Raw genomic sequence first — 20,775 nt, 5'->3', positions numbered from 1 at the left:
CGATGACGAGACGTGAGCTCAGAGTGATTTGAGGAATTCGTTAAAGAGTCCTTCCGGACATGAGTTAAACCCTTGGGACATCGATGATGCTGACGATGGTACCAAAGTCTATTGAATTGTAATTAAACCACGTCGAGATACAATTCATTTTTCATCGAGACTCTCGTTATAAACTATTTTTTTTTATTTCACCAGTTAAGGCCCACTGAGCTATATAGCTTTTTTCAGAAGCGAACTGACCACACATGATAGCGAAGTGGCTTTGTGGAAATGTGTCGCAACCAAATAATCTAAACGCATGTTTCTTAACGTGGGAGGGGAAAACCGGAGGACCCGGATAAAAATCCACACGACCACGGGGAAAACATGCAAACTACAAATATACAATCTTGATTTGAAGCTTTCGTGACTGCAGGAATCCACTCTTTGGTTATTTCGATAAAGTCACGTAGGTAGAAAAAAAACAATAGAACACGACGTTTCGATTTATTATTTTTTCTACCTTCGTGAGACTTTACCGAAAGAACCAAAGAGTACAAATATACAGCAGACGTCCGGATCGAATCCACGACCTCCTGCATACCAGGCAAGGTAGTTAACATCTCGCCACTGTAGCAGTTCGCTCTTTATATTAGCTCGTTAGACCCTTAACATCACCCCTCGCATCGAATACATCTCTACTTTTCTTTTGATCACAAGATCGCTGTTGATACCACCACCACCGCCGCCACGTCGTCATCGGTCTACCCACGTGTCCCTCCCGGGGCTCAGATGGAAAAAAAAATCCCGCAGGCGTCGGCTGTGGTCTGTTTCAGTCGACACGGCACTAACCTTCACGATCCTACCATCTGCTTTTAGGTCTTTGGGTCACCAGACTCCTGGAGGACGTCTATTGTAACAGCATCGAATGTTTTTTTTATTATACCACTTCCGCTTACTACTAAAGTTGAGTCCTAATCCCTGGGTGAATGTCAATTCAGCCCATCATCCCTCCAAAGGTAATTCAAGTAAAATTCCTACAGCTGAATGAGAGCGACCACATGCCCATTGGAGAAGGGGAACATTTAAACTCTGTAAGAGAAACGCAGCTTTAAAACAAAAACAAAAGCAGAATCATTGAGATATCGGCACAACCCGAAAACATGGAATTCAATTCCCTACTTGCGAGCTTGTGTATATATACTGTACTGTATACATAAATATATTTATACATAAAATCCCGTTGTGTATGTGCTTTCACTGGGGAATACAAGGGTAACCCGCGCACCTTAAATCCAATCATTCCCCATCGCATCATTCCACACTCAGTCATTCCACCATCGTGACGGACGTCACCTCTGAAAATCTTCGAACTCGTAAACCTTGTCAGCACATACGTGCTCCGAACAAAGTGATCACTGTGCAACCTATTACGGTGTGGTAAGGTTTATAATTACGATTACTGTATTATTCATTCCCGATGAACGTATATAAAGTGTCTAGTAGTTATTATGCGTGGCCAAAGACATTAACAACGATTGAACTGAAACGGGACTAGGTTTGAGCTGCAATTAGATGCTGTATATTTTTAAATTGTACTTCTGTATTACTGTTGCGAAAGTAAGGCAAGAACCGTCTGACTGACGGTTTAAACCTTTTGGAAATGGACCCAATTTCAAGGTATTTGACAAATTGCACATGGGATGAAAACCGTGTTAGGGTATGGGGAGGCCTTCATCCAGCAGTGGATTGACAGAGGCATGTTGTATTATTACAGCACGTTATTATATTACTAGTTATGTATACATTGTGGTGGCATATTATATTACTAGTTATGTATACATTGTGGTGGCATATTATATTACTAGTTATGTATACATTGTGGTGGCATATTATATTACTAGTTATGTATACATTGTGGTGGCATATTATATTACTAGTTATGTATACATTGTGGTGGCATATTATATTACTAGTTATGTATACATTGTGGTGGCATATTATATTACTAGTTATGTATACATTGTGGTGGCATATTATATTACTAGTTATGTATACATTGTGGTGGCATATTATATTACTAGTTATGTATACATTGTGGTGGCATATTATATTACTAGTTATGTATACATTGTGGTGGCATATTATATTACTAGTTATGTATACATTGTGGTGGCATATTATATTACTAGTTATGTATACATTGTGGTGGCATATTATATTACTAGTTATGTATACATTGTGGTGGCATATTATATTACTAGTTATGTATACATTGTGGTGGCATACGCCTGCAAACCAGAGCGTCAGGTCGCAAGTTGGTTAGCAGCTCCAATCCAGCAGCGCTATACGGTGGACAATTATATAGAAGTACAGCAAGTAGGTTTGACGGATTTTTTTTCCGCATTATACGATAAGGTTTTCTCTGGGTACCAAATGGTTCTCCCATGTGCGAAAAACCCCGACTAGCAGCCAAGTCCTTCACAAATGCAAGAACGCGGATCGACTCCACAATCACGTATTTTTGTACAACACTGTGGGCGAATGCTGCCACTAGCGGCTGCAGGGGTAATGTTAACCCATTATTACTTAACAAGCTTATACGAATCGAATTCTTAGGGAGGCGTGTTTCGACACGCGCGTCGTGAAACGCACTCTATATTAAATGGACAATCGATAAAGGATTGCCCCACGACTCTGTATGGGTGTCAGTGTATGGTCTCTCCATTTGATTCGAATCGAGCATTGAAATGAGAGTTCCAATCCAGAACGGCGTAAACTTATCATCACCGTAACCATCAACCATTATCAGTCATCATCAGTCATCATCAAAAACAAAGTTCATCATCATTATCATCCTCCCATTGCCAGTAAAATAAGCACCACTCTGTCAGGGAAATCCCCAGCTGTCGTCTTCGCATTCATTAATAACATACTTGTCCCTGCCATAGGAACGTGGAATGTTTCTCAAAGCGTTCTAAAAGAGGGCATTTCTGCCGTCACAAGAATTAAGCACTGGACTTGTGTTTGTTTAACCCGAACATTTTTAAAGCGACTGTGTACACACACACCGATTGATCTACAAAGCACAAGCGTGTAAACACACCCACATCTATTGTAAGCACCTAAGGACACACCTATTGATGGGGGTTAGGATTAGGGGAGTGGGTAGGCAGGGAGACGGCACACACGGGGGAGACCATCACAACTTTACACACCCAGCGCTGGGAGTAGGGGGGGGGTGTCACGGGCTGTGATTGGGGTGGGGGGTGTCACGGTCAAACATTGCATGTTGTTATCATAACGTCTGGCGAGATACATTGTTGTAAAATACTGCGACCGCAATAGATTCCTTCTTTACTGTAGGTCCAGTCCCAATATACAACCAGGGCCGGATTAAGATTGTGTAGGCCTCCCCTGGGCTACAGGTACTGAGAGGCCCCGCAATAATATTTCCAAAAGGAAAACAAAATTAAAGGAAAAGAAATTGTATTTTTACAAGGCTAACAAAATACAATTCAGAGTTCACAACTGAAACAACTTTTCACTTCTTCTCTGGAGGCCCTCCTGGGCCGCGTCCCCTAAAGCCCCGTGCCTGAATCCGGCCCCGTGTAACACAACCTGCTCGTTCACTTCAGTAGAACTGTAGCGGTGAACACGGTGGTGGCTATTCACGAGTACGATAATAACATTGATGGTTAAAGGCGCAGCCCTGCAATTGCGAGCTCACGCCACTGCAGACGGAAAAGTGGCCACTCCACGCGAGAGGAAACTCAACGGGGTGGGGTTTTTTTTTTTGGCCTACTCTTCCACGTTGACCGGACGTGTTGGAAGATAATAACCCCACCGCTTTAAACTCCTCCACACGCCACCTTCGGACCCACCGATTTGTACTGCCGGGTGGAGAGACGAGGAGTCGGTAAATGAGATGGAGCAAGCGAATCGCCTGATGGAGATGGCTGTCATCACCAGCGAGACGTGACGGTACTCGAATTGTAAACGGCGTGTGTTGTGTGCTGAAGTAGTAACTAATTAGCACGTTTTTGTTGACGTGACAAACCTGATTAATTGGCCGTGCCGGGTGGTGGTCGTGGAACGATGCATTTATATTTATTCATAAATTCAGCAATTAACCCCAAAAACCTCTATAATGGATATTGGTCGCGAATTTCTTGTTTAACACGTAGGCTATTACGAAGGACGCATTTATATTTACGCGATCTAACCCAAAACAAAAAAAGCTCTTTAATTATGACTGGAATGGATGTTTGCATTACTGGGAATAAACATTGGGGTAAGTATATGCGTGGTGAACGTTTGTACATCTCTACGCGTGATGGAATTGGCGATCGAGTTGAGTAGGTTTCGGAGATTGAACGGCGCTTTAACAGAGGGGGCAGTATGGGAAACTATGATGCTTGGGCCAAATCCCAGACTTCATTTCGTACGGCCCGAGGTTCTTGGAGGCCCTACCGCTTTGAAACGGCAATATTTCTCCGTTTTTGTTGTTATTTATTCCTCACGACAGTACAAGCATCGTAGCCGTACTAATTGGGTACTAGAGGGTGGGGGGGGGGTATTTTTGTTTGACCTGCCAACAAAACCGTGCACCAAAGTGTCTTGGTCGCGTTATTGCCAAAATAGCGTCAAGTCTTCTTCGGCACGACAGCACAGACACACACCCGGTGGTTCCCACCTCTGGTTGTGGAATAGGTTTGTTGTCTATGAAAGTTACCGCTGCTTGTTTTAAAACAACCGCAACGAGCGTGAACCTTGCTTGTACCTCTGAAAGTAGAGAGAGAGAGAGAGACAGCGGCCGTCACACACTCGCTGCGAAGACACGCGGGTTTGTACGTGCAATTGAATCGCGTGTCAACTCGGAGCCATGCACGCGAATGGAGGCGATTCGCAATGCAAGGTCGGAGGAGGAGGAGAGGTTTTCAAACTTCACGGGGAACGTGAAATGTTGGCAAATCGACGAGAGCCGAACGAGATTTTGTCCGCGCGTGTTATTGGAGGCCCACAACTCTGCTATGGGCGGTTGATGTGTGTTTTTTGTTTGTGTTGCCACCGTGATGACTCAGCTGTAGCTGTTGTTGTTGGTGGTGGTGGTCATCCCTCCTGCGCGCGTTTGAGGGTCGTGCCACGTGCCGGAGAGCTTCTTCGGAAGCGACACGTGCCGGACAACCACGGCGGTACGGCCAGGAGACAGGAGAAACTCGTTCGTGAATGGGGGTGGTGGGGGGGGACTGCCATGCACGGCCGAACCCGTTGGACTCCACTCTGCGTTGGTTACATTTCAGTTGGAGGTGCTCGCAAAGTTGGGTTGAGCGGGCAAAGTTGGGTTGAGCGGACAAAGTTGGTTGTCGTTTTGGGGTAGATGGTGGGGAAAGATGAGGGGGGGGGGGTGTGTTTGTGTTTTCACTGCTGACATAACATTAACCTCCTCCTCCTCCCCCCCAACAATCCATAAAGCTACAGGGTTGTTCGTCATTTCATTCAGTTACATCGCACATCACAGCAATATACGGTTTATATATATATACACACAATCTATATATATTCTTAAACTCGAGTGCAATTTGTTCGAGAGAAAAATCAGTTCCTAACAGCGAGAAACGGTGAATAGCTACAGCCCACCACTATTGCTATTTGGTGCCACACAACGCAAGGTCACACAGGGGGACGCGACATTGGGGGGGGGGGGGTGCCCCAAAAAGACCGGCGTTGCCAACTCTCCCTGACAAGTGGAGAATCACCAAATACGAACGAAAAAAAAACTTCACAAAGTCGCGAGAAGGACCCTTCCAAAAGTCTTATCACCTGGCAATTTACGAAGAAGTGCTAACACGGAAAACCTTCAAAACAATGCCACACGCCAACTGGACACAAACTCAAAAATTCGCTCCGCGGGGAAAAGTTTTGTCGCTCGTTCGCTTCGACACAAAAAAAAATCGAACACCGCTTTTGTTTTGCCGTTGGCAAACCCGACACGCAAAACACAAAATCGAAATGTTCGCGCATCAAATCGTCGAAGGCGACAGGGTCGCAGAGTTGACAGCACCGGACGAGACACCGAGCGACCGAGTGGGAGGAGAGGTTGGTGGGAGGGGAGGGGATGGGGGGGACGCAAAGGGTAGGGGACCAAAAACGGTGTGAAAACGACGACGGTCTCGAAAACACCCTGTAACCACACGGGCACACGAATGATGATGATGGGGTGGGGGGCATACAGACTCACAAAGAACACCACGTGGGGTAGTAGGGGGGTCACGCACGTTGGAGGTCGACAAAGGTCACGAATTCTCACTGCGCAGTTTTTTTTTTGTTTAAACGTTTGATGCTAAAACGTCGTTGCTTCGTACGTTGCTAAATACAGATTTTTTTTTTTGTGTTTACTACCACAGAGACCCATTTAGAGCCAAAGCCCGCTGCGCTTGAGATAGGCCCCCGTTCTCTGCTACCTCTCACATCACCTCTAGAAGCCCCGGGACATGACAGCCGTCTCAAAGCGGGCAAGAGCTCGAGGTGAGAAATCATGGGGCCCCTCCGAGGCTTACTTAATTATCCTGCGAAGAAAATAGAACCATTGTGGGGGCGGGGGTGGGGGGGGGAGGTTGTTATTGCAACAAAATACACTTTATTTCAAAATAACAAACGAAAGTTTGTGTAAAGTAACGGAGGAGACAATTCCGTTTAGTCAGCCAAATCGAATAGTTGCTAGATGGGTGACATTCACACTCGACCTCGAGCTGCTGCCAATTCTGTCGCAGCATCGCTTTCCCCATACAACACCAGCAGTGCAGCCAAAGATCCCCCGTATAGCCTGTAACACTGTTGGGGCAAGTGCTGTTAGCGAGCACTTATTAAGGCGAGTGGCCAACAACCACGCACCGGCCGCCTTTGTCTCCCCCAGTGGCGGTTTACACACCGCACCAGACACTCATTTGGAGGCCGAGTTGACCTAGGGGAGGGCCCAAGACCGGTTCAGATAATCATCAGCTGGTGTTGTGCCGTGAGCGGGAATCTAACTCGCGTCCGCCAAGTTTCGCAGCAGAGCGTAGCGCTAACCGCTACACCACCGCTCCCCACTAACCCTGAACGGGACCCCCACCTGCCAGCAAGCAGCCAAACTCTTCCTTACAATTGCCCCGTGACACCGCACAGAGGCGCTATCGCCCCTCTCCATAGACATCTGCGTGACACGCTTGAGTTGTCTTCACTAGAACCCGAATGCTATTTCAGTTGAATTATGATATATAGTTTAATGCACATGCTGTGAGCATACAACATTGCTGCTTATTGCACTGTGCCTTTTTTGTTAATTTACTTTCCGTCTTTAAAAAAAAAAACATCGGAGTAGATTGTTGTTCAAAGCGTTTATCGCAAGATCTCATCATCTATTTCAAAATCACCGGAAATCTTTGGCCCTCATTTCAACCAAACGAATGTACAAAAAGGTTCCACTGGAAACCTGCGAGACTGAAAGAGGTACGGAGAACCTCATTTTGTGATGCGAGATGCGAGTTTATGAACAAGCCAGCAAGACGTGCAAGGTTTGGGCCCCAACGTTGGGTCAACGTTGCCCCAACGTTGCGCGTTTACTGGGAACGCAGGAGCTGTTATCGGGGGATGTAGTCCCCAAATTTGACTCCACTCGTCTGTTGCAGGCAACAACCCCAAAAAAACAGGATTATTGCGAACGGGATTAATTTGCCGATGGAAACTCGCGAAAAATGTGCGGATAATAGAAAGCCGTGCAATGCAGGACAAGAAAAACAGCCGGTAACCGTGAACAATAGGAACAATGGGGCTGCGGATAATAGGAGTTTTCGTAAATTCTATAGGTCCTGGGGGTAATGAGAACCACGGTAATAGGGTTGAGTTCAAGAGCGAAGTTCGATTGCATATGTATACATAATGAAACCTATTTTCCTGCAATTACCTACAGCAATTTGTGATCGTCGCTGGGCATTTCAAAACAAAATTGGAATCAAGGATGTTGATTTTGATGGCTGCCTCCCTCAGCAAGGGGACGATCAGGACAGGCGGCAAACCGTACGTGAAAGTGGCCAGTGGATCGGGGCGAGTGTGAGATTGGCTAGCGGCAGCGTGAGGCAAGCGACACATCTGCTGTGCCACCCCGAAGAGAGTGTACATGTGTAGTACATGCTACAGGACATGGGAGAAGGCTGCAAGTGTCCAGCGAGCAATGTCCACCAGGAGGGAATGTGCGTTTACAACAGCAGCCTGCCCCTGGCTGGATCGACAATGAAAAGAGACGGGTAGCCGTGAGAGAGGTGACGAGAACATGTGAACGCAACATGAAGACTGGAAAAAAACAAAAAAGGTAAATACGCAGGACTACAACTCTTTTGCTCACTCCGCTGCTGGCGGGAACGGCCTCTTGCAACACGGTTATTTGACCGGATGTCCTTGGGACAAGGTGGGAAGAGTCACCAAAATTGGATTCCAGCGCAGTCGAGCCGCTGATCAGTGAACCGATTCGCAGGACTGGGATGGACAGAGGCAACGGAGGTTTAAATAGAAAGTTGCTCCATTGTCGTTTTAAATGCCCCCCGCCGGGAGATCGTATCTCACCGTTATACAAGGTCGGGACATCCCTCCCTCGTGCGTGTGATTTAGAGAAGTATTTTTTTTTCCTTCTTTCGCTCGGCGTAATTTCTCATACGTACACAAGTGCCGACGCTCGTGCCACGTTCAGCGATCTGTCAAATTGAAACGAAAATTACAAGACGTATCGTTTGTTCAAAATTTGAGCCGCTCTTTTCACATCCCATGGCGCAGAAGAAGATTTATATTGCCGATTTACTCAGAAAATTATTGGAGCGGGCATCAAATGGGGATAGAGGCGGGCGGGGGAGAGGTGGCAGCAGAGTGATTGAGCGCGTGGCACCTGCGATGCATTGTGTGGAACAGCGCGTTGCGGCTCCGATCCGAGTTACGGTACTCCGCGCATGGAATAGTCGCAGCCAGTCGAGATGGATTTGGCGTGTCGCCCGTGTGACGCCGCTGGACTGCGTACGGAGTAAAGGTGGTGGTTGTAGAAAGCTTAGCAAAGGCAGCTCTTCGAAGGGGTGGCGCTGAAAGGGAAGCACTGTGTCTGTGTGGGGGGCACGATACGGCTTCCCAGAGAATGGGGGCTGGTGGTTGGGGGGGGGGGCGGCAGCTCTGGGAAGGGAAGCACCAAGCGAGGGGGGTGCTCGAAGGATTTAAATCACAGGACGGGCGGCCACGGGGAGACGGAGTGCCACGGACGGGGGAGGGAAGCACTTTGGGTGGCGGTCAAACAGTTTTTGGGAAATACTCGGAAAGGCGGCAATACAAGATTTATCGAAGATGGGTGGCACACGGAAAGAGGTGCTACGATGAGGTTTCATCGAGAGTGGATGGCGATAAGGGGGGGGGGGTGAATATGTATCGCAGGAGGGGCAGCGCTGAAGTACTACACCCAGCCGGCATTCATGGGAGCAGCCAGGGCTAAACCTCTACCCGGTTCTGTTCGGGGCAGGAACCCCAGAAAACATTTCCGCACCCGGAATTCCACATCCAGCACACACACCTCCTCTTGCCAAGCCATGGAAGCAGCGCTGGCAAACCTAGGGACCCTATTGGTGGGTGGCAGCACCACGGTGGAGGGTGGGGGGGGGGCAGCGTGGGAAGTTGAGGGGGGCAGCAACAGGGCAGGGCTGCCTCCTGCCCTCACAGGTCGTGGCCCAGACGCTCGATCTCGGAGAGCATGAAGTCGATGTCGGACTGCATGGCGGCCGGGTTGGAGATGACCATGCGGAAGAAGTTGACCTTGTCCCCCTGCGGCTGGTAGCCCACCATGGTGGTGCCCGCCTCCATCATGCGCGCCTTCACCTTGGGCGCGACCTGCACCGACGGCCAACGCAAACAGCTCCATCACAGCGTGGGTGGTGGTGGTGTTGGTGGTACCGGTAGTGATGGTAGTGCCGGTTGTTGAGATTGGGATGCTGTTATCAATGCGTCATACTATCCATGTGGATGATGCTGGTATCATCGGGGGTAGTGCCAGTAGTGCCGGTGGTAATATTAGCGTGTGCTGGTGGTGACGCCGCCAATGCTGATGGCACTGGGGGTATTGCGTGGCGGTTACTGGTTGCGCTGCTGCTGACTACGTGAACTCGGGGTCCCACACTCACCCTGCTGAGCTTGGCTCTCCTCTCCTCCCCGTCAGGCATCCCTCGCAGGCTCAGAGGTATGTACCAGAAACACACGTTCGTGTGCTCCGGCTAAACAAAAGAAAAAGACAAAGATCCCCCCCCCCGTATAGCCTTGACGGACTGCTGGGGCAAGTGCCGTTCGCAAGTAGCGCCTATCAAGGACTGGCTAAACACACACAGACACGTCCATGCATACAACTTAAAAAAAAATCGCGGCCGTGCATGCAAAACTGCGATGCAATCCTGAATCTCGATCCCTTATCCCCCCCCTCCTTCTCAGGACTCTCCCCCCACCCCATGCTTACCTCCCCCTGGAAGACGAGTTCGTATCCCTCTCGGTTCTTGATGGTCCTGTACAGGTACTGGGCCAGGTCCAGGCATTTGTTGATCTGAGCCTCGAACCCAACCGTGCCCTGGGCACACACACACGCACACAACAATTAACAACGCCGACAATATGCACGTTGTGGATTGGCTAAAAACAAAAAAGGTACTACACATTTCAGGGAGGCTCAACTAAGCCACATCGTGGGCTGGTCGTGCCTCCCCGTATGGCAGCCCCACCTACTTTTACATAGCCCCGCCCAACCCTGTCAACCCCGCCCACTTCACAGGTAGCCCCACCTACTGCTCAGGTAGCCCCACCTACTGCTCAGGTAGCTCGTGATGCGGGGTAAATGATGGAGCTTAGCACCGGTGATAATCCTAATTTTCACAAAACCTTCTGGCGGGAAGGAGGATGGGGGAATTTTCACCCAATCGCTAACTTCTCCATAGGAAGTGGAGTTTTCGCCACTGGCTCAGGGCTACAAACAGGAGATGGTTGCCACCTCAATGCTTATTTGAGCAAGTAATCACTTTGACTTGATTTGGGGTTAGGATTTACATGCCTGGTAGGGTGCGTGTGCGCGCAATGTGCGTGCCTGTACGCGGTAGTGTAGCGGTTAGATTCCTGCGCTACAAACTCAGCTTACGAGTTCAATTCCCGCTCAAGACCAGCATCAGTAACGAATATGTGAACCGGTCCCGGGCCTCCCCTAGGTCGACTCAGGTGTCAAATGAGTGTGTCAACATCGCCACTGGGGAGACAAAGGCGGCCGGGCGCCGTGCTGGCAACTCACCTCCCTCGTGCACCATTCTGGCCTTCATTTGGTGCTCGCTAACAGTTTGTTAAGGCTATAAGGGGAGGTCTCTGTGTGTGCGTGCATTCGTTGGGAGCGTCCCCAAACCTTGGCCTTCCACATAAGCCAGAACTTGAAGATGTCGACGTGGCGGCCGCACTGGATCACCTTGTCGCCCGTGTCGTATGACGTGTCGTACTGCTTGTCGGGCTGGAACAGGTACCCGGCGCACATCTTGTTGCAGCCCTGCAGCAAGCCCTGTCAGTGGAGACGCGGGGCAACCCAAGACACGTCCAGGGGAGGGGGGCGGGGTGGGGGGCGGCCGAGTAAATGAGATTCCAGAGACCCGGCAGAGACATCGATATAAAGACAAAGATCCCCCGTGCAGCCTTGACAGACTGTAGGGGCAAGTGCTGTGAGCGAGCACCTATGAAGGCCGGAACGGTACACGAGGGGGTGGGTGGGCCAGCACCACGCCCGACAACCTTCGTCTCCCCTAGTGACGATGTTTACACACCACGCCAGGTACTAATTTGAGGCCGAGTCGACCTAGGGGAGGCCCAGGACCAGTTCAGATAATCGTCACCGGCGTTGGCCGTGAGCGGGAATCGAACTCGGGTTGTCGGGTTCATAGCGCAGCGTGCTACCCACTACACTATCCCCCCCCCCCATCAACATCATCATGGTCAATCCACTGCTGGATGAAGGCCTCCGCAAGCAGTCGCCACCATTCGCGATTCTGCGATGCGACAATCCACCTCGCTCCTGCTCACCAGCCGATCTCACCACTCGTTCCATCCCTCGGTTGCCACTCCATTAGTTTTGACCATCGTGCCTTCGAGTGGCGTGTTGCGCACAAGCCCACTCACTTCACAATTTAAGAAACAGTTTTGAACCTGCGGTATTGTCTCTAATCCACGCGCTCCTCTTTCTGCGATTCCAAGCTTCTCTGCGCACCTTTCAGGCGTTTTGCTCCAATTGATACTGAACGGTTGCCGATGATGGCGCTGATCGTGTCGCTGATCGTGTCGATGGTGAGGGAGGGGGGGGGGAGAAGCGTGCATCTCTTACCTCTTCACGGACGAGAATAGCCGAGCACTGCAACAGCACCCCCATCATCTTGTGGGGGTTCCACGTCACAGAGTTCGCCCTGTCACAGCGTCAAAACAAAGCAACCACAACTCAGACACCGCACAGCGCGTAAACACAACGCGCCCACAGCAGAAACGCCACACGCCCGCAGAGTAAATAAACAGTGACTCCCACACACTGCACACACCAACACACACACAACGTAAACAAACCAACCACACGTCAAGACACACGACAATTGTGAGTTCATACAAAGCCTTGTGTGGCACATTAGGAATGGATCACTCTTTTAATTATATATTTGTGCAGCAAGGGAGTAAAAGTGTGGTTCTGTGAAAGTCCTGATGTGCTGTGCAGTGCATCAATGCACGTGTGTACAGCAGCATGTGATGACTGAGTCGGGCCTGTAGGTGGTTGGTAGGGTTATTGAATGACCGCGCGGATACACCAGCCACGTGGTTAATGGCGACTCGGAAGAATTGCTGTGTGTGACACACGTGCCGGTGCATTTTACAGAGTGACGGTGCTGTTCTTCACAAGATTACTATTAACCACAATAAATGTGCTTGCCCCCGATTTGGAACACCTGCCCACCGTCCTTCAATTCGAGTGTGCAACACTTGCAAGCCCTGCGATTGCCATGCTCACTCCACTGCTGATGGAAGAGACTCCTCCTCTAGGCGGGGGGGGGGGGGGGGTAGATCTTGAGAGCCCCTCCAGAGACAGCCCATAGAGGCTCTCTTCCCTCGCTGACCACACGGTTCCCCAAGTTCGTGCATGACCCTTGATCAATGTAAGAAACGTGTTCACTCTTTTCCGATTTAAAGCTTTCGTGACTGCAGGGATTCATCTTCTTGGTTCTTTCGGTAAAGTCACGTAGAAGGGAAGTAATAAAAAATAATACAAATAAAACATAATAAAATAATTCTCACGACGTTTCGGCCACAACGCAAGCAGCCGTCTTTAGGTGGGGAACAGGTCATTCAGACTCTACCTTCTCGACAGAGCTGTTCTCCACCTGAAGACGGCTGCTTGCGTTGTGGCCGAAACGTCGTGAGAATTATTTTATTATGTTTTATTTTTATTATTTTATTACTTCCCTTCTACGTGACTTTACCGAAAGAACCAAGAAGGTGTTTACTCTTATTTCGTACAACTCCGACGTCACCGTTGGTTGCCGGGCCACTTGACGTTTTGTTGGGCCAGTGGGGCTCGGTAACTCTGGAGTTCAAAATGACACAAACACTTCGTGAAAGGGCCGACGCAGAAAGACCCCTGGGGTTTTGACCTCGCACGAAGCTCATGGTTTCACCCTATACCGCATCCGTACAAACCACGGCACAAATGGAAAATTAAAAACTCTCCAGTAGTGTGCGATTGTGGGGTCATCGGGAACAGACGGTACAACAACGCGATGCCCCGATCCACAAATACGAAGGAGACGTCATCACGTTGATACAGCCCGCTGCTCGTGACGTGGTTGTTGTCTAGCTTGACCACCTGAACACGTGACATTGTGGCTGTTACTCAACATATTGAGATCAGCCGTACAAAAGAAGATGACCTCCAAAACACACGCGACTCTTCGATAGACTGTGATTGAACCCGGTTGGTATTCCTTGCGTAACAGAGCTAACCGAGCTCAAATGGGGCCTTACGAGCCGAGATAATAACACCCCAGTCCGGTTTATTTACCGCTGGGTGGAGAGAGGGGGCCCCCCCCCCGAGGGATTTGAATGAACCTGTTTTATCGTTTCAACTGCCGCGCCGGGAGATGGAATCGAACCGGCGACCCCTGGAGTGCAAGTCCAGTGGTGCTGCTGCTGACCCCGTGGTATCCGCAGGAAAGGAATCACGCCATGGTGGCGAGAGGTTAACTACCTCGCCTCGTATGCAGGAGATCACGTGTTCGATCCCGACGCTTGTATAATTTGGAGTTTGCAGGTTCTCTCTGGATTTTCCTCCAGCTCCTCCGGTGTTTCCCTCCACATAAGCCACTTTTTTTGTTGAGCTATCATTGTTGGCCAAGTGGCTTCTGAAAAATAGCGATATACGCTCAGTGGGCAATACCTGGTAAAAAAACATAAATTAAATCGCGAGCAAGGCAGTGACACGCCAAACACCGACCTCTCGACTCCGTTGAGCTTGTGGCGATGCTTGCGAGACATCAGCAGCCCACCTCCCCACGCCGCCTGGCACAAACAAAGACAAAGATCCCCCCCCCCCGTGTAGCCTTAGATTGCTGGGGCCAAGTGCCGTTTAGCGAGCGTGGTGGGATGGTCGTGGCAAGTCTACAAAGTCTGTTTGCCAATTTACTCGGGAATTATATACAGAGCAATTATCTGCCAATGCTGTGAAAACTTGGCAGGACCCTGTTGAAAGAGAGCCATGAGGCCTCAGCGAGGCTTCCCGAGGTCGACAAGCGTAATGATGAACGTGCTAACTATAGAGTTGCAGAGTACGTAGTGAGCAGCGTGGTTTAGTGGCGAGTGTAGCGTCGTAATAGTGGCGAGCTTGGTATATTACCAACCACGGCGGGTATAAAATATAACGTCGAGTGTGGAATAGCGGCGAGTAAAGCATTAAGTGTGAGGTGTAGTGGCGAGTGTAGTTTAGTGGCGAGCGTGGTGCATTGGGCGACCGGTCAAAATCAGAATCTTCGTGTATCCTGGAGGAATCCGATGAGCTATGAAGCTCTTTCACAGATGTCTAGTCGGGGCGGGTCGGCAAGACTGGTGAATGTGGTGTCGTGGTGGAGTGCGGCATTTGTGGTGAGTGGGACGCAGGAGTGGCGGCTGGTGAATGTCGAGCGGCGAGTGGTGCGGTGGGCGAGTGGTGTGGTGGGTGAGCGTGGTGGGCGAGTGGCGTGGTGGGTGAGCGTGGTGGGCGAGTGGCGCGGTGGGCGAGTGGTGTGGTGGGTGAGCGTGGTGGGCGAGTGGCGTGGTGGGTGAGCGTGGTGGGCGAGTGGTGCGGTGGGCAAGTGGCGTGGTGGGTGAGTGGCGTGGTGGGCGAGCGGCGTGGTGGGTGAGCGTGGTGGGTGAGGGGTGAGCGTGGTGGGTGAGGGGAGTGGTGGGTGAGCGTGGTGGGGAGCGGCGTGGTGGGTGAGTGGCGTGGTGGGCGAGTGGCGTGGTGGGCGAGTGGCGTGGTGGGCGAGTGACGTGGTGGGCGAGTGACGTGGTGGGTGAGTGACGTGGTGTGGTGGGTGAGCGTGGTGGGTGAGCGGCGTGGTGGGTGAGCGGCGTGGTGGGTGAGCGGCGTGGTGGGCGAGCGGCGTGGTGGGCGAGCGGCGTGGTGGGCGAGTGACGTGGTGGGCGAGAGGCGTGGTGGGCGAGCGGCGTGGTGGGCGAGCGGCGTGGTGGGCGAGCGGCGTGGTGGACGAGTGGCGTGGTGGGCGAGAGGCGTGGTGGGCGAGTGGCGTGGTGGGTGAGTGGCGTGGTGGACGAGTGGCGTGGTGGGTGAGCGGCGTGGTGGGTGAGCGACGTGGTGGGCGAGCGACGTGGTGGGCGAGCGACGTGGTGGGCGAGTGACGTGGTGGGTGAGTGGCGTGGTGGGTGAGTGGCGTGGTGGGCGAGCGACGTGGTGGGTGAGCGGCGTGGTGGGTGAGCGACGTGGTGGGTGAGTGGCGTGGTGGCCGAGTGACGTGGTGGACGAGTGGCGTGGTGGACGAAGGGCGTGGTGGGTGAGTGACGCTCACGTCGACGTGCATCCACATGTTGTGGCGCTGGCAGATGTCGGCGACGTCGTGGAGCGGGTCGAAGGCGCCGTACACCGTGGTGCCAGCCGTGGCGCTCACGAAGAACGGCACCATCCCCTGCGCACCGCACACGCACCGGTCAAAATCCCCCTCTACGCTCACACGCATCACCGCAGCAGCACATTCAGGAGCTCGATGCCAATGTCGAGGTCAAAAAACGAAAAAGAAAAAAAAAATTAATTTTAATTTTACTAGGTAAGGCCCACTGAGCTATGTAGCTCTTTTTCCAAAGCAACCTGGCTATCACAAATGATCGGCTCAACACGTGGCTCAGCATGTGGACATTTATAGCAGCCAAGTTGATTCTAAAAAGTGGAAGGGATAAACCAGAGGACCCAGAGAAAATAATTGTCACTGGCGTTGGCCGTGAGCGTGAATCGAACTCCGATCGCCGGGTTCGTGGTGCAGTGCGCCAAACCACTAGGCCCCGATCCACACGCACGTTGCTATAATTTCTCGATTTAAGTAATTGCAACGAAAAATAAACGAACCTTTTTCTTTGAGTCGATGATCTTGGCTTCCAGATCAGCAGGAACCATCTTCCCCCTGTGTGAAAACGCCACAACCCAGCTCTCTCGATTTGAAGAAAATAAAAAATGCACTGGGCCACAGCACGCACAACACTTGCTCGTTTAAAAATCTCTTGGAAAAAAGCGCAACTTGGTGCCTTGAAATGCGAGTCTCTGCAGGCAGGACCAGAGACTCAAGACTCCGCACAGGGAAGAGGAGGGTGGGTTTTAAGTAGGGTTGCCACCTTTTAGGAGGAGGTACGGGAAATAAAGGGGACAGCCATGGAAAGCGTCGGAATATCTGACAATCGAAAGAGGAGAGAACTGCATGTAAATGCGATGTTTACGGCAGTGCATTATTATTCTTTACGACGAAACTGACAAAAAACTCGGACTTGCAATGTCCCGGGAAGTCCGACAGACTCCCCAGGATTGCAGCTCCCCACCCTCCCCCCCCTCACAACAACTGGATGATCCTAGGAAAACCAAGGACAGGTGGCAACTCTGGTGAGAGTGACCAGCGGATAGTGGCTAGTGCGAGATTGGCTCGTGGCAGCAGGAGGCAAGCGAGAGTCGGTAGTGGGGGGAGAAAATTGATAAATCACCATCTCTGCTCGACAGATTTCTGACACGAAACAGAGCTTCATCCGATTGCCCAGGAGAGCGGCCTCAGCAATAGGACTATTCCTGGGCATAGCAGGACACGTGGAGAGACCCTTCGGCCAAACCCTACCCTGGTTCCTCGCCGAGCAGTGGATAGAGCATGGCAGGCGCGCGGGGGGGGGGGGTGAGAGAAAATCACCTCTGGTCGGCTTTGATGAGAAAGACATTGTCGGCTCCAATCCCAAGCGCGGCAGCTGCCTTCTTGGTGGAGTAGTGGCTCTGTCAACAACAACAACAACAACGGTGACAACAACAATCGGGAGATAATTGTTTTTTTTCCTTTCTATCTGGCAACAAAACGGACACCTTTTTTACAAGGAGTCATGTTTGCATAGACCACAATACCTGCAGCCATAATGCAAACAAAAAACATAACTCTGATAATATATGCACTGTCCTTGAAGTTGATTGGTCCACACCCGAGACAGCTTTCCTTAGAGCCTAGTCTCACATGGGTTGGACCAGATGACGCCAAAAGGCGCACAACTCAAAGACAATGCACCATCAGAGTATGAGAGCTCGGGGTTAGCATTTACACCATTGGAACCTCATTTTCCAGTAAAAAATATGATAATTGTTTTTTTACCCTTCTATCTGGCAACAAAACTGCAGGTATTGTGGTCTATGCAAACATGACTCCTTGTAAAAATGGTGTCAGTTTTGTTGCCAGATAAAAGGGTAAAAAACCAATTATCATATTTTTTACTGGCAAATGAGGTTCCAATGGAACAACCAGGAGGTCAAGGTGTCTTTGGGGCTCGGACCCAGAAAGTTTATTTAACCTCCTAGAATTCGAACCAAGGGGTCACAATCCTCTAAATTATTTTAACCCCTCCTTGTGCGGTAGTTTAACCCTCAAACCTAAAGCCTCATTTTGACCCCTGGGAGGTCAAAACTCACAACCAGACTCCAGTTCCGATTCTCAAGGGCAGGAAAGTGAAGTTGCCGTAACAGTATTTGTACCCTGTGGCTCAAATCATACGGATGGCTGGGCCGCTCATTAGGGATAATCGTCGCGTAATGATGATGCCGGCGATTGTGAAGATGCTGCTGCTGCTGATATTCCTGTTGATAATGTGAATGTCTATGATGATGGTGCTACTGCGGAGGCAGCTGCTGCCGCCAACGAATTAATATTTCTGTTTATACAATGGTCGACCATGGCAAAGCTTTGAAAAACACGGTCGGCTTTCGGGACCAATATCACGATTCATAATTCTTCACGTGACAAACTTTATGACCTCGGCCATGGGTCGGGTGGAGGAGGGTATACAACAAAAAACATTGCACTCGTGCGATCCACTTTTTAAAAAATCTATTTTGCGGTGCCATTGACGATGGCGGCGAAGCTTGCTGCCAAGGCTGACGAGATTCTCACGCTTATGCCGTCGCCGTTGACGATGCTGTCGAATGCGATTTAAAAGATGCCCGGTGCTGGCACTCACACACTCGGAGGTGAAGAGCACGAGCTGAGGGACAGCCGCCATCCCCTTCATCTTCACCTCCGGGAAGAACTTGTAGCGAGCGGCCATGACGGCGTACAGGTTATTGATGGCTCCCCCTGTGTGCACAAAGACAAAGATCCCCCGTATAGCCTTATCGGACTGTAGGGGCAAGTGCCGTTAGCGATTACCTACGAAGAGTGGCACAGCACACGAGGGGGGGTTGGGTGGCCAACACCACGCCCGGCCGCCTTTGTCTCCCTAGTGCCGATGTTTACACAATCGCACCAGGTACTCAAGGACCGGTAGCGGTGAACAGGAATCGAAGAAGACACCCGGACTACTCCCCTGACCTACGACGGTGAAGGCGGAGTGGACCGTGCAGGCTGACCGGCTGGGGAGGAGGAAGAACAAGAGAGGGGACAGGCTGGAGACTAACATACCGACGACCCTCGCCCCCCCCCCCACGTTGATCCTGTTTGCCACTCGCCATGGGGCCCTCGGAAGCACTGAAGGCAGCGAGGCTGGTGCGAGGAAAAGGAACTCTAAGGAGAGGCTTCATCACCTTTTCTGGGGCCGTCTGGAACGCTCTGCCTTCCGAAACTAAAAAAGGAAGCCACCTGGGAGCTGTGCACTTTTAAAATTTACTTCTTAAAAACTCCTTTTTGTGTTTAGTTCGTCATCCTTCCCCTGCACCTCCCAAATAGCATGTCTGGCTATGTACGGTGCGAAAGAAATGTAACATAGAAACACGCGAGGGAGATGAGATGGAGGAAGAGGGGGGGGGGGTGCCGACCTGGAGAGAAGACGCCATCGCCATCGCCGTTGGGCCAGCCGATGATCTCGCGCATTTTCTTCAGCGTGATTTTCTCCATGAGGACGAACACGGGCGCGATCTCATAGGTGAACCTACAAAGACAAAGGTCCCCCCCCCCAAATAGCCTTAACAGACTGTTGAGGCAAGTGCTGTTATAAAGCACCTATGGAGCATGGTGACCAAGCACCATGCTCGGCCGCCTTTGTCTCCCCGGTACTGATGTTTACACCACTGTGCCACAATACATTCAATGCGTGCACACACAACACAGACACAATAATAGACCAAACATCTACCAGGAAATTACTACAATTACCTTTTCATGTTACTCGGGAAATTACTTCCAATTTACAGTTATTTGGCGAAGACCCATTGAAATGCATTAACATTCGTCACAGAACACAGGCTTGCCATAGTTACACCAAGATGCTTTTTTTCACTAGGGCACTATTATATGGGTCAATGAGTTTACATTGGATGAGAAGAGGGCTCTGTATTGGATGAAACGATGGTTCTATATGGGTTGATGAGGTGGAGTTCTCTTCCAGTTCTGGCGGTGGTTCAAACCACCCCAGGGTGACGCTTTCGGGGGGGGGGGGGGGGGTGGGAATATCGCATAGGCTGTGGCATGGACACCGTGCAGGATATATTTTTCATGCGTGTGGAGGATGTGGGCGTCACGTTCCGGTGACAAAACACACCGATTCACAACATGACCGTCGCCTTACGAACGCCTCCGTTCACTCGAGGCGTGGTACCAGCAGCAGCCGCCGCCCCCGCCAGCATGGCGTTACAAAATCACATCCTCGAGGAGCTCCCGGGCACGCGGAGTGAAACGTCGGACATCGTGCCAAAACAACGCGCATCCGCGAGCTGTGCACAGCAGCACAGCGGCGAATACCCAACAACCGTGGCATCATTTACTCTCACCAAAAGGCGAATTCTCAAAGACAACGAGCTATCTGATTTGTTTTAATCTTTGAAATTGACTTGATGAGAATCCACCAGATGTCACGATGGCAGTCAAATATCCCCCGTGTAGCCTTTAACAGACTGTTCGGGGCAAGTGCTGTTAAGCGAGTAGCACCGATGGCAGCCGGCACAGCGCACGAGGGGGTGGGTGGCCAGCACCACGCCTGGCCGCCTTTGTTTCCACACACACACCGCACCAGCTACTCATTGAGGCCAAG

The 20,775-nt window shown here is 50.8% G+C and overlaps 1 protein-coding gene across 4 annotated transcripts in view; it reads right to left on the bottom strand.

Moving 5' to 3' along the window:
- Positions 1-7,480: 7,480 nt before the first annotated feature.
- GAD1 (glutamate decarboxylase 1) overlaps positions 7,481-20,775 on the bottom strand; it is a 53,392-nt gene continuing 40,097 nt past the window's right edge. For 3 of the 4 annotated variants that reach the window (XM_078609160.1, XM_078609162.1, XM_078609161.1), the window contains exons 7-17: positions 19,565-19,677; positions 18,772-18,887; positions 17,466-17,545; positions 16,646-16,700; positions 16,095-16,211; positions 14,528-14,592; positions 12,380-12,458; positions 11,417-11,566; positions 10,493-10,600; positions 10,167-10,256; positions 7,481-9,876 (exon numbers count right to left, since the gene is read on the bottom strand). In XM_078609160.1, coding sequence (XP_078465286.1) covers positions 9,703-9,876; positions 10,167-10,256; positions 10,493-10,600; positions 11,417-11,566; positions 12,380-12,458; positions 14,528-14,592; positions 16,095-16,211; positions 16,646-16,700; positions 17,466-17,545; positions 18,772-18,887; positions 19,565-19,677 — 1,147 coding nt within the window. In that variant the 3' untranslated portion in view covers positions 7,481-9,702. Of the gene's footprint in view, positions 9,877-10,166; positions 10,257-10,492; positions 10,601-11,416; positions 11,567-12,379; positions 12,459-14,281; positions 14,436-14,527; positions 14,593-16,094; positions 16,212-16,645; positions 16,701-17,465; positions 17,546-18,771; positions 18,888-19,564; positions 19,678-20,775 lie in introns of those variants that run through there. The other variant, XM_078609163.1, reaches the window with a different exon arrangement.

The sequence above is a fragment of the Lampetra planeri genome, chromosome 31, assembly GCF_965212315.1.
Source record: "Lampetra planeri chromosome 31, kcLamPlan1.2.h2, whole genome shotgun sequence".
Classification (NCBI taxonomy): Eukaryota; Metazoa; Chordata; class Hyperoartia; order Petromyzontiformes; family Petromyzontidae; genus Lampetra; species Lampetra planeri.
This window is presented reverse-complemented; position numbering and strand designations above follow the sequence as displayed.